The sequence below is a fragment of the Microplitis demolitor genome, chromosome 4 (assembly GCF_026212275.2).
Source record: "Microplitis demolitor isolate Queensland-Clemson2020A chromosome 4, iyMicDemo2.1a, whole genome shotgun sequence".
NCBI lineage: Eukaryota > Metazoa > Arthropoda > Insecta > Hymenoptera > Braconidae > Microplitis > Microplitis demolitor.
In genome coordinates, this window is record NC_068548.1 from 18,375,524 (window position 1) to 18,387,494 (window position 11,971).

General features: G+C 28.2%; 1 protein-coding gene across 1 annotated transcript; it reads left to right on the forward strand.

Moving 5' to 3' along the window:
• Positions 1-11,906, forward strand: LOC103568387 (serine-rich adhesin for platelets). The gene is made up of 52 exons (XM_053737931.1): positions 1-169; positions 259-315; positions 400-465; positions 562-618; positions 704-760; positions 841-894; positions 980-1,036; positions 1,124-1,177; positions 1,259-1,315; positions 1,401-1,457; positions 1,538-1,594; positions 1,684-1,740; positions 1,805-1,861; positions 2,088-2,141; positions 2,221-2,277; positions 2,360-2,419; positions 2,501-2,557; positions 2,643-2,699; positions 2,785-2,838; positions 2,924-2,980; positions 3,062-3,118; positions 3,201-3,257; positions 3,343-3,399; positions 3,485-3,541; positions 3,627-3,683; positions 3,770-3,823; positions 3,909-3,965; positions 4,051-4,107; positions 4,524-4,580; positions 4,653-4,709; positions 4,795-4,851; positions 4,944-5,000; positions 5,089-5,145; positions 5,959-6,015; positions 6,101-6,157; positions 6,248-6,301; positions 6,387-6,443; positions 6,529-6,585; positions 8,341-8,397; positions 8,483-8,536; positions 8,620-8,676; positions 8,762-8,818; positions 8,901-8,957; positions 9,044-9,097; positions 9,179-9,235; positions 9,315-9,368; positions 9,455-9,511; positions 9,598-9,651; positions 9,748-9,804; positions 9,883-9,939; positions 10,021-10,147; positions 10,539-11,906. Exons 1-52 carry the CDS (start codon positions 1-3, stop codon positions 11,629-11,631), a joined length of 4,164 nt encoding a protein of 1,387 aa, XP_053593906.1. The 3' UTR covers positions 11,632-11,906.
• The last annotated feature ends 65 nt before the right edge of the window (positions 11,907-11,971 follow it).

Consider the following 11,971-nt stretch of genomic DNA (forward strand, 5'->3'; position numbering starts at 1 on the left):
ATGAGGAAATCTAGTCTCGATAATATTTATAAAGCTCTGCTTGTCCTCTGGACGGCAGAATCATGTAATAAAATATTTACGAATACTTATGAATTCCAAAGTACTGTCGATACAAAAACATCAACTTTGAGTTCCACTCAATTTATTGATAACTGGAGTAATAAGTCGGGTAATAAGATATTTACAGATTAATTTTAGTGCGGTTAGCAACAGAATAATTAAACTAAATATTATCTATTTATTTTTCATGTGAATTAGACAACAAAATTCCTAGATTTAGTGAAGACAGCGATACTGATTGGAATGATATTTCGGGTAATTTAATTACAATTAATAAAATTAAATGCGAATTATAACAAAGAATTAAACGATAAATTAATTATTTTACAAATGTATTAGAGGAATCGACTTCTAATTTCACTTATGATGATGATAGTGATTGGTATAATTGGAATAATTATTCAGGTAATTTAATTATTATTAATGAGTTTTATTGCGACTAACAAAAAAAAAATAAAAAAATAATGACATAAAATATGAATTATTTTACATGTGAAATAGATGAATCGCATTCAAATGACGCTAATCTTGATGAAATTGATTGGCATGATGATTCAGGTAATTTATTTATAATAAATAAATTTTTATGCGATTGCGAAACGGATAATGAAACAAAATATTAATTACTTTATACCTCGAACAGAGGAATCAATTTTGAATTCCACTCAACTTATTGGTACTGATCAGAATAATGAGTCAGGTAATTAGATAATAATTAATACTTCAATAGTATTTATAACATAGTAATAAAACTGAATATCAATTCTACACATCGAATAGACACAACAACCACAAGGTCGACTCAACTTTTCGATAAATGGGATAACAATTCAGGTAATTTGATCATAATTAATAAGTTTTGATACCATTCACAACAAATCAATGGAATTTGATATGAATTATTTTATATTTGGAATAGTGATACCAACTCTGAGCTCCATTCAATTTGTGGACAGCGATTGGAATAATGAGTCAGGTAAATTAAATAGTAATTAATAAATTTTAATGGTATATTTAGAAAAAAACAATGAAAGTAACGGTTGTTTTTTTACCTGTTAAATAGATACAACTTTGAGTTACACTCAACTTTTTGTTTCTGAATTCAATAATAATACGGGTAATCAAATAATACTTTTTAATTTTTAATACTATTTACAATCAAATAAAACGAAGTATAAATCATTTTTATACTGAATAGGCACATCAACATTGAGATCTACGCAACTTCTTGATGCTGAAGGGAATAATAATTCAGGTAATTAGATAACAATTGATAAGTTTCAATAGTATTTACAGCGAAACAACGAAGCTGAATGTAAATTATTTCATATGTTGAGTAGACACATCAACTTTGAAGTCCACGGAAATTTTCGATACCGAATGGTTTAATAATTCAGGTAATCAAATAATACCTCGTTATTTTGAATGCATAATAAAATAACAAAACTGAGCATGAGTCTTTTTTCTTATTAAATAGATCCAACAACTTTGAGTCCCACTCAACTTTTTGATGCTGAATGGAACAATGATTCAGGTAAATAAATCATAATTAATAAATTTCAAGATTACTTACAACAAAATAACAGAACTAAGTAAGTATGAATTATTTGTCATGTTGAATAGATATAACAACTATGAAATCGACTCAACTTTTTAATACTGAATGGAATAATAATTCAGGTAACTATTATTATTTGAAACGAAACAATCAAAGATTATATTAATTAATTCACATGTATTATAGTCACATCAACCTCAAGGTCCACTCAAATTGTTGATATTCCATGGAATAATAATTCAGGTAATCCAAAAATACATTACAATTTGGACTGATGTTTACAACAAAATAACAAAATCAAGCATGAATTATTTTTCAAATTAAATAGATCCAACAATTTTGAGTTCCACTCAATTGTTTGATGTTAAATCGAAAAATAATTCAGGTTATTAGACAACAATTAATGAATTTCAACACTATTTACAAAAAATAAAAAAACTGAGTATTAATCTTTTTTTATATTGAATAGACACAACTCTAAGTTCCACTCACTTTGTTGGTATTAATTGGAATAATAATTCAGGTAACTTATCTTATAGTTTTTAGTGTTATTTAGGAAGAAATGACAAAACTAAAAATAAAATATTTCTCATGGTGAATAGACACAGAGACTTTGAGTTCCACGCAAATTTTCGATGATGAATGGAATAATGATTCAGGTAAAAAGATTATAATTTATAAGTCTCGAAAGTATTTACAGCAAAACAATAGAACTAATTATTAATTGCTTTAAATGTTAAGTAGGCACATCAACTTGGAGTCCGACGCAACTTTTTAATGCTGAGCGGGATAATAATTCAGGTAAATAGATAACAACAAATTCCAATACCATTTCAAGTAAAAAAATTAAATTAATTATTAATTAATTCACATGCGTGATAGTCACATCAACTTTGATGTCTACTCAGCTCGTTGATGTTGATTGGAATAACAATTCAGGTAATAAGATAATAATTTATTAATACTAAAAGTTTTTACAACAAAACAATGGAACTTAATATTCATTGTTTTATATGTTGAGTAGACACATCAACTTTGAGTTCCACGCAACTTTTTAATGCAAAGCATAATAAATATTCAGGTATATAGATCAAAATTGTAGAATTTCAAGACTCTCTACAATAGAATACAAAAACTTATTATTCATTATTTTTCATGTTGGATAGACACAACTTTGAGTTCTACTGAATTTTCTGATGCTGAGTGGAATAATCGTTTAGGTAATTAATTGAAACCCAATCATTTTCAATGCTGTATTCAATAAAATGATAAAATTGATTATTTATTATTTCTCATGCGCAATAGTCACATCCACCTCAAGGACTACTCAATTTGATGATATTGGTTGGAATAATAACTCAGGTAACTGAAAAATACCTAATAATTTTGTATGATATTTACAAAGTAGCAAAACTAAGAACTAATCATTTTCATATTGAATAGACTTAACTACTTTTAATTCTACACAACTTCTTGGTACTGAATGGAACAATAACTCAGGTTATATAACAATTTATGAATTTCAATAGTACTTGCAGTAAAACAGTAGAACTAAATATCAATTATTTCATATGTTGAGTAGAAACATCAACTTTTAGTTCGACGCAACTTTTTATTACCAAGCGGGCCAATAATTCAGGTAAATAGATAACAATTAATAAATTCCAATACTATTTCGAACGACACAATCAAACTAAATATTAATTAATGCACATGTCTGATAGTCACAACAACCTTGATATCTCCTAAGCTTGTTGATGTTGATTGGAATAACAATTCCGGTAACTAGATAGTAATTTATAAATTTCAATAGAATTTACAACAAAACAATGGAACTAAATATTAACTGCTTTATATGTTGGGTAGACACATCAACTTTGAGTTCGACGCAACTTTTTAGTACCAAGCGGGACAATGATTCAGGTAAATAGGTAACAATTACTGAATTTCAATATGATTTAAAACAAAATAATAGAACTGAGTATTAGCCATTTTTTATATTGAACAGAGGCAACATTTCTGAGTTCCACTCAACTATTTGACACGAAATGGAATAATCAATCACGTAATTAGATAATACTTAAAAAAAATTTAATGCCATAACTATAAAGTATCAAAATTGAGTATTTATTATTTTTCATGTTTGAATAGACACAACTTTAAGCTCTACTCAACTTTTTGTTTCTGAATTCAATAATAATTCAGGTAATTAAATAATACCTAATTATTTTTAATGCTATTTACAATAAAATATTGAAATTTATTTATAATTATGTCTCATGTTGAATAGATACAACAACTTTGAGTTCTACTCAACTTTTCGATGCTGAGTGGAGTATTAGTTCAGGTAATTAAGTGATACTTAATAATTCTCAATATTATATACGATGGAATAATGATCTTTATAATTAATCATTTCTCATGTATAATAGCCACATCAAGCTCGAAGTCCACTCAAGTTGTTGATAATGAATGGAGTACTAATTTAGGTAACTACACTAACGCAAAAACTAAAAGGAACAGAAAAATTTTAGAAATTTTTTAGTGTTTTTTGCGAGGCTGTAACTTTGTGAAAAAATAATCGTATCGAGATTTTAAAAAAAGTATTTTATAGTTTGCAATCTCTAGCTTCGGTGCATTTTCGTTAAAATTTTTTTTAAAGCTACGGCTATAGCGCAAACATAAGAAATACCGCGAGACAATAAATTTCCAAATTTATTGGTTTTTTTTGTTTTTTTGCAAAGAGCCCACGGGCCGTGGAATACTTATTTCAGTTAAACCAATGCATAGGTCGTTAAGCAAATTTATTCAGCTCTAATTCGGTGTAGATAACAATTAATAAATTCTAATATTATTCAAAACGAAACGGTTGAACGACATATTAATCAATTTATATGTGTGATAGTTACATCAACCTCGAGATCCACACAACTTGTTAATATTGATTGGAATAATAATTCTGGTAATCGAATAATACCTAGTTATTTTTAATGCAATTCAATGCTACGTATTAATAATTTTTCATATTGAACAGACACATCGACTTTGAGCTCCACACAACTTTTTGAGGGTGAATGGAATAATACTTCAGGTAATAAGATCACAATTAATGAGTTTCGATACTATTTCCAACAAAATAATAGAACTAAATATAAATCATTTTTCATTTTGAATAGGCACAACAGCTTTAAAATCTACTCAACTTTTTGATGCAAAGTGTAATAATAATTTAGGTAATTAGGTGATCCCTAATAATTATCAATGTTATTTGCTATCAAATAATGATACTATCATCATTAAATTAAATATTTTACATGTGGAATAGGCACATCAACTCCAAGCTCCACTCAACATGTTAAAAATCATTGTAATAATAAGTTAGGTAATTAGAAAACAATTAACTAGTTTCGATACTCTCTATAAAAAAATAATGAAACTAATAAGCATAAATTCTTTCATATGTTGAATAGATACAACAACTTCGAGTTCCACTCAACTTTCCGACGATGAGTGGTACAATAATATAGGTAATTTGATAATAATTTATTAAGATGAAGGGTGTAGTCTAGTTCGTGGGCTAAAACAATTATCTATTTTTGAGAATTTCTTGTGAGCTTACTATGAAAGATAAGTATATAAACATTGTTAGAGATGATAAATGAAATTTTAAATTACAAAAAAAAATTTTTATACCTTTTTTTTTTCAAGTATTTTTATACAAAATTTGTACTCTAACGGAATGCCATAATTTGAAAGTAGGTCGGCTCCCTCACGATATCTCGGCAACGACTTATCTGAAACAAAAAAATCGAATTTTAACATGATTTTAGTCTATTCTGTAAGTATTTATCTGTAGAATATGTAGTTAAAATTTTAGAAGGATCAGCCCACGGGTTCCGGAAAAATCGCAAAGGGCGGCCACGTAAACGTAGTGAGAAAAACGCGTTTTTAGTTTTTTTTAAATAAAAAAAATTCTTACCAAAATTTAATTTATGATGCATAAACCGTACGAAGCACCTTGTTCTTGCTTAAACCTTTTGTTTGCTGCTGATTTGGCCTTCTTTCTTTCTATTCTGCCCTCTCTTGATGTGTCCAAGCTGGGGCAGTTCGCATGTTCAGTACGCATAAAATGATAGTTATCAACCTTTAAGTTCAGAAGAATACACTTACACTTGGATCTTTATAAAAATTTGATGTAATCTGCTTAGATACTTATACATTCGAAAAATGTAAAAGAAGAAAAATTGATTTTTCGAAAATGACCAATTAGACTACACCTTCAATGCTATTTACCACAAAAAAAATGAAATTAATTCTTAGCGGTTTTACATTTTTAATAGACACAACAACTGTCAGTTCGACTCAACTTTTCCATCCTAAGTGGAATTATATTTCAGGTGATAAGTTGATACCCAATAATTTTCAATGCTATTTACTATACAATAACGATACCAAAAATTAATTATTTTACTTGTGGAATAGTCACACCAACTCCAAATTCCACTCAACTCGTTGATGTTGATTGGAATAATAACTCAGGTAATTAGATAACAATCAATAAATTTTGATATTATTTGTATTATGACAAAATAATGAAACTAAACATTAATTTTTTGACATGTTGAATAGACACAACTGCGAGTTCTACTCAACTTTCCAACGATGAGTGGTACAATAATTTAGGTAATTTGACAATAATTAACTAAGATTAATGCTATTTATCCCAAATAAATGAAATTAAATATTTGCTGTTTTACATTTTTAATAGACACAACAACTGTCAGTTCGACTCAACTTTTCCATCCTAAGTGGAAGTACATTTCAGGTGATAAGTTGATACCCAATAATTTTCAATGCTATTTACTATACAATAACGATACCAAAAATTAATTATTTTACTTGTGGAATAGTCACACCAACTCCGAATTCCACACAACTCGTTGATTTTAATGGGAATAATAACTCAGGTAATTAGATGACAATTAATAAATTTCGATAAGGTAAATGTCCCAATACCGGAACGACGAAGGGTATATATGACTGATTTTTATCGTTTTAAAAATATTCAAATAAATTATAAACCAAAATAATTTATTACATCATATAGAATAGACATTTACCAATTTAAAAATAATCAAATTAGTTCATTTGTCTTAAATTTAATATAAAAAAAAAATTTTTTTCTATGACACCCAAAAGACCCAATACCGGAACGCTGAAATAGCCTTGTCCCAATATGGGAATTCGTTTGTCCTAATACCGGAACAGTAAATAAAATAAGTTATTTTTTGCATTTATTCATGGTGAAAATATTAATAATTATTAAATAATATTAATGTAAAACGAGTATGAATGTAGCAGACATCAGAGAACTTTAAAATTATAAATAAATAAGATAAATAATTAAAAAAATAATATTTACAAAAAAAGCACTATTAATTTCAAAATTTTTTGAATTCGCATTTTTTTAAATTATATATTATTAATTATTTACTCGATTTATTAATAATTTTAAATTTGTCTGATGTCTGCTATATCACACCCATAATGTAAAACCCTGACGATTTTAAATCAGCCTGGAAACACCCTGGGAGTGGAAACACGGTGGAATCACGATGGATCCAGGGTGGTTACAAGGTGGGTTTGTGCCATTTTATCACCGTGTATACACGGTGGTTACATGGTGTTTCCACGATGGTAACACGGTGTACCCACCCTGATTCCACGGTGTATTCACCGAGGAATCCATAGTGTATCCACGGTGATTACGCGGTGTACGTGGAATCACGGTGGGTACACCGTGTAACCACCATGGAATCACGGTGATAACATGATAAAAAACCCACCGTGTAACCGCCGTGGATCCACCGTGATTCTATCGTGTTTCCAGGGTGTTTCCAGGGTGAATCAAAACCGCGAGGGAATGTATTTGAAATTTTAAAATGATTGAATATTCGATGAAAATAAATATTTTGAACTAAAAAATAGAAACAAAATAAATCATTTGAGGTTATACTAGAAAAATAATTAAAAAAAAAACTAAAAACAAAAATTTATTTTTTATGATTTAAATTAGAGTTTATCTATACTTAATCTATTTTTTATAACAATTATACATACTGCATTAAATATTAGGTCTCCAGTAATAATTAATATTGTACTTGATTTAGCCAGTCAATAAAACTAACCATTAATGACTATCGATAACATTAATATGATTGGCTGTTCCGGTACTGGGCACGGGTTCATTTTGGTGTACCAATAGACGAACAGTAAAATTATTATAATAATACTATTTTTTTCATATTTTTAATATGTTTTCTTGAATTTTATGTCATTCAAGATTCATGTACAAAAAAAAAATTATTGAAAAGTAATTCTATGCATTTTCTATAAGCTTAAGACTATTGACTGATTTCTTAGCAAAACCATTAAGAGACATGAAAAAGTCATGAATCCGAGACTATTGCTCTAATTAACATTTTTTTTTTCATATTTTAAATATTTTCTAAAATCTATTTTATATCTTATTTTTTAACTGAAAGATTAAGGTTTCAAATAAAGAAAGTTTTATTTAGTTTCATCGCGTACGAGTTTAAATATAATATAATGATTATTAAATCGTTCCGGTATTGGGTCTTGTTCCGGTATTGGGACATTTACCTTATTATTTATAACGAAATAATGAAACTAAATATTCATTTTTTTCACATGTTAAATAGATACAACAGTTTCGAGTTCCACTCAAATGTTTCATGTTAAGTGGAACAATAAAACAGGTACTAAAAAAATATCCAATAATATGCAATTCTATTTACAACAGAATAATCGCTCTAAGTATTATTTATTTCGTACGTATAATAGTCAAAATGACTTCGAGTTTCCCACAGGTTTGTGATTCTGAGTGGAATAATTCAGGTAATTAAAACAACAAATAATAAATAACGCGATTCTTACCAAAATTATTGAACTAAATATTAGTTTATTTTCATGTGAAATAGCCACAACAACTATAAGATCCACACAACTCGTTGATGCTACTTGTAATAATAATGCAGGTAATTCAAAAATAATTAATAAATTTTGATGCAGTCTTCAACACAATCATGAAATTAAATACTAGTTGCTTTTGATGCGTCACAGTAACATCAACTCCAAGTTCTACTCAACTTTTTGTTTCTGAATTCAATAATAATTCAGGTAATTACAAAATACCTAATTATTTTTAATGCTATTTACAATAAAATAACAAAAGTATACATGTTTTTTACCTGTTGCATAGACACAACAACTTTGAATTCCACTCAACTTTTTAACACTGAATGGAACAATAATTCACGTAATTAGAAAATACTTAAAAAATTTTAATGTCATTTATTACAAAATATCGAAATAACGTATTTATTATTTTTTATGTTTGAATAGACACGACTCCAAGTTCTACTCAACTTTTTGTTTCTGAATTCAATAATAATTCAGGTAATTGCAAAATACCTAATTATTTTTAATGCTATTTACAATAAAATGATAAAAGTATACGTTTTTTTACCTGTTGAATAGATACAACAACTTTGAATTCCACTCAACTTTTTGACACTGAATGGAATACTGATTCACGTAATTAGAAAATATTTCAAAAATTTTTCATGCGATTTGTAACAAAATTAACTATTTATTATTTTTCACGTTTGAATAGACACAACTTGGAGTTCTACTCAACTTTCTGTTTCTGAGTTCAATAATAATTCAGGTGATTGAATAACGCCTCATTATTTTCAAAGATATTTTCCAATAAAATAATAAAATTTATTAATAATCATTTCTCATGTCGAATAGACACAACCACTTCAAGTTCTACTCAGCTTTTTGATGCTGAATGTAACAATAGTTTAGGTAAATAGTTGATACCTAATTATTTTTAATGCTTGTATACAATAAAATAATGAAATTTATTTTTGATCATTTCTCATATTTAATAGACACAACCTCGAGTTCCACTCAACTTTTTAATTCTCAATTCCATAATTATTCAGGTAATCAAATAATATATAACCATTTTTAATTCAATTTACAACAAAAAAAAAAATAATAAATAAAACTAAGTATTAATTTATTTTGATGTTGAATAGACACCACTACTTTGAGTTCTACTGAACTTTTTGATGCTGAGTGTAATGATATTTTAGGTAGATAGTCGATGCCTAATAATTTTTCATACTGTATACAATAAAATAGTAAAATTTATTACCAATCATTTTTAATAGTCACATCAACCCCGATGTCAACTCAACTTGTTAATATTGAATGGAATAATAATTCAGGTAATTTAATCATGATTAATTTATTTAAATGAGGTTAACAATGAAATAATTAACGAGATATTAATCATTTTACTTATGTAGTAGTCACATCAACTGAAGCGAACTATTTCAAAGAGACAACGGATTGTTTTTGTACTACCCCGAAAACATATGAAAGTACTTATAGTATGGATAAAATAACCAATTCTACTACAAAATATCCTTTGAGGTATTTTTAACAAGAGTATTTGTAAGTGTCACTGTAAATCATAAATGTGTACAAAAAAATTAAGTGTCGTAGCTGGGTCATCTTTATCAATATAAAAAATATTTTATAGGGTTTGAATAGTTTTGTTAACAAGTATTAGTCTATAAAACTATTTAGATTGTTTTCACTCTTGAATTCTCTCAACACATACATATTCTTCGTGTGTATATTTTTTTCATTCTATTCGAATAGAAAATCTACGTACCAACAAATTCTTAACAAGTCGAAATAATGCTTTTAAATGGGAAATAACACATTTAGTGATTTACAATGCATTAAACTCAGATTCAATTTATTGAAATTTGTTTTCTAATTATAATCAACAATTAGATTAATAATACTTTTATTATAGACAAAAATTAAAACCGAAAATGAAAGGTCAGCTATCAGAGGAAGATTTGTGTGCGCTTAAAATTAATATTACTGTACCACATCGATGTATTTTCACCAACCAGTTAAAAAAAATTTATCGATTATTGAATGATCGCCATAATTTACTTCTTCGAGTAGGTGCACAAGGATATGATACAACATCAATAGAAAATTTAATGGATTACATTATTAACGCACTTAATACTAGTATTTTACATCTAACAAATGCTTTAGAAACAGGTACTTCACCCAATACAACTATTTTAAACGAATTGTTTCAATGGCTTCCTGATGGATTAGAACCATACCCATGTGACTTATCTCAACTTACCACAAAACCTAGACCTACAACAACCACTACAATAACACCTGAATCGACGACAACAACTACACCTGAACCGACAACAAGAACTACAACCACTACAACAACTACAACACCTGAACCTACGACAACCACGACGACTACTACTACTACTACTACAACAACACCTGAACCGACAACAACAACTACAACACCTGAACCGACAACAACTACAACACCTGAACCGACAACAACTACAACACCTGAACCTACGACAACCACGACTACTACTACTACTACTACTACTACTACAACACCTGAACCGACAACAACTACAACACCTGAACCTACGACAACCACGACTACTACTACTACTACTACTACTACTACTACAACAACACCTGAACCTACGACAACCACGACTACTACTACTACTACTACTACTACTACTACAACACCTGAACCGAAAACAACTACAACACCTGAACCTACGACATCCACGACTACTACTACTACTACTACTACAACAACACCTGAACCGACAACAACAACTACAACACCTGAACCTACGACAACCACGACTACTACAACAACAGTTAAAACGACAAAGTCTTGGCTAGACGACTTATTCTTCCCTGACTTTAGTACTACTACAACACTATCTCCTCCGACTCCATCAGATTTAGTACCAACTCCTCCGCAAACATATCCTCCTTTAACACATCCACCACCACCAGAAGATCCTTTTCCACCACCAGTCATAAATAGTTAAAAAATTAATTCAAAATGAAAAAAATAAAAAAATAGATTAAAAATAAAATATATTTATTTTGATAAAAGCACCAAATACATTGGTATAAGTTTTTATACGATCAATGATTTCGTCCTCTCTTTAAAGAATTATAGTAGTATACCGTGTAGAAAAAAAATTCCAAAAATGTCCCGCACGTAGAACTTCTAAATTTGAGAATTGAACTTTAAGATCTTTGGATTATTTAAAACTGATCGATATAGTACTCTTTTCTAATATTTTTTTAACTTTATTTTAATTTTGTCAGGAACATGATTTCAAACAGATTTTTTTTTTTTTTTTTTTTTTTTTTTTTTTTTTG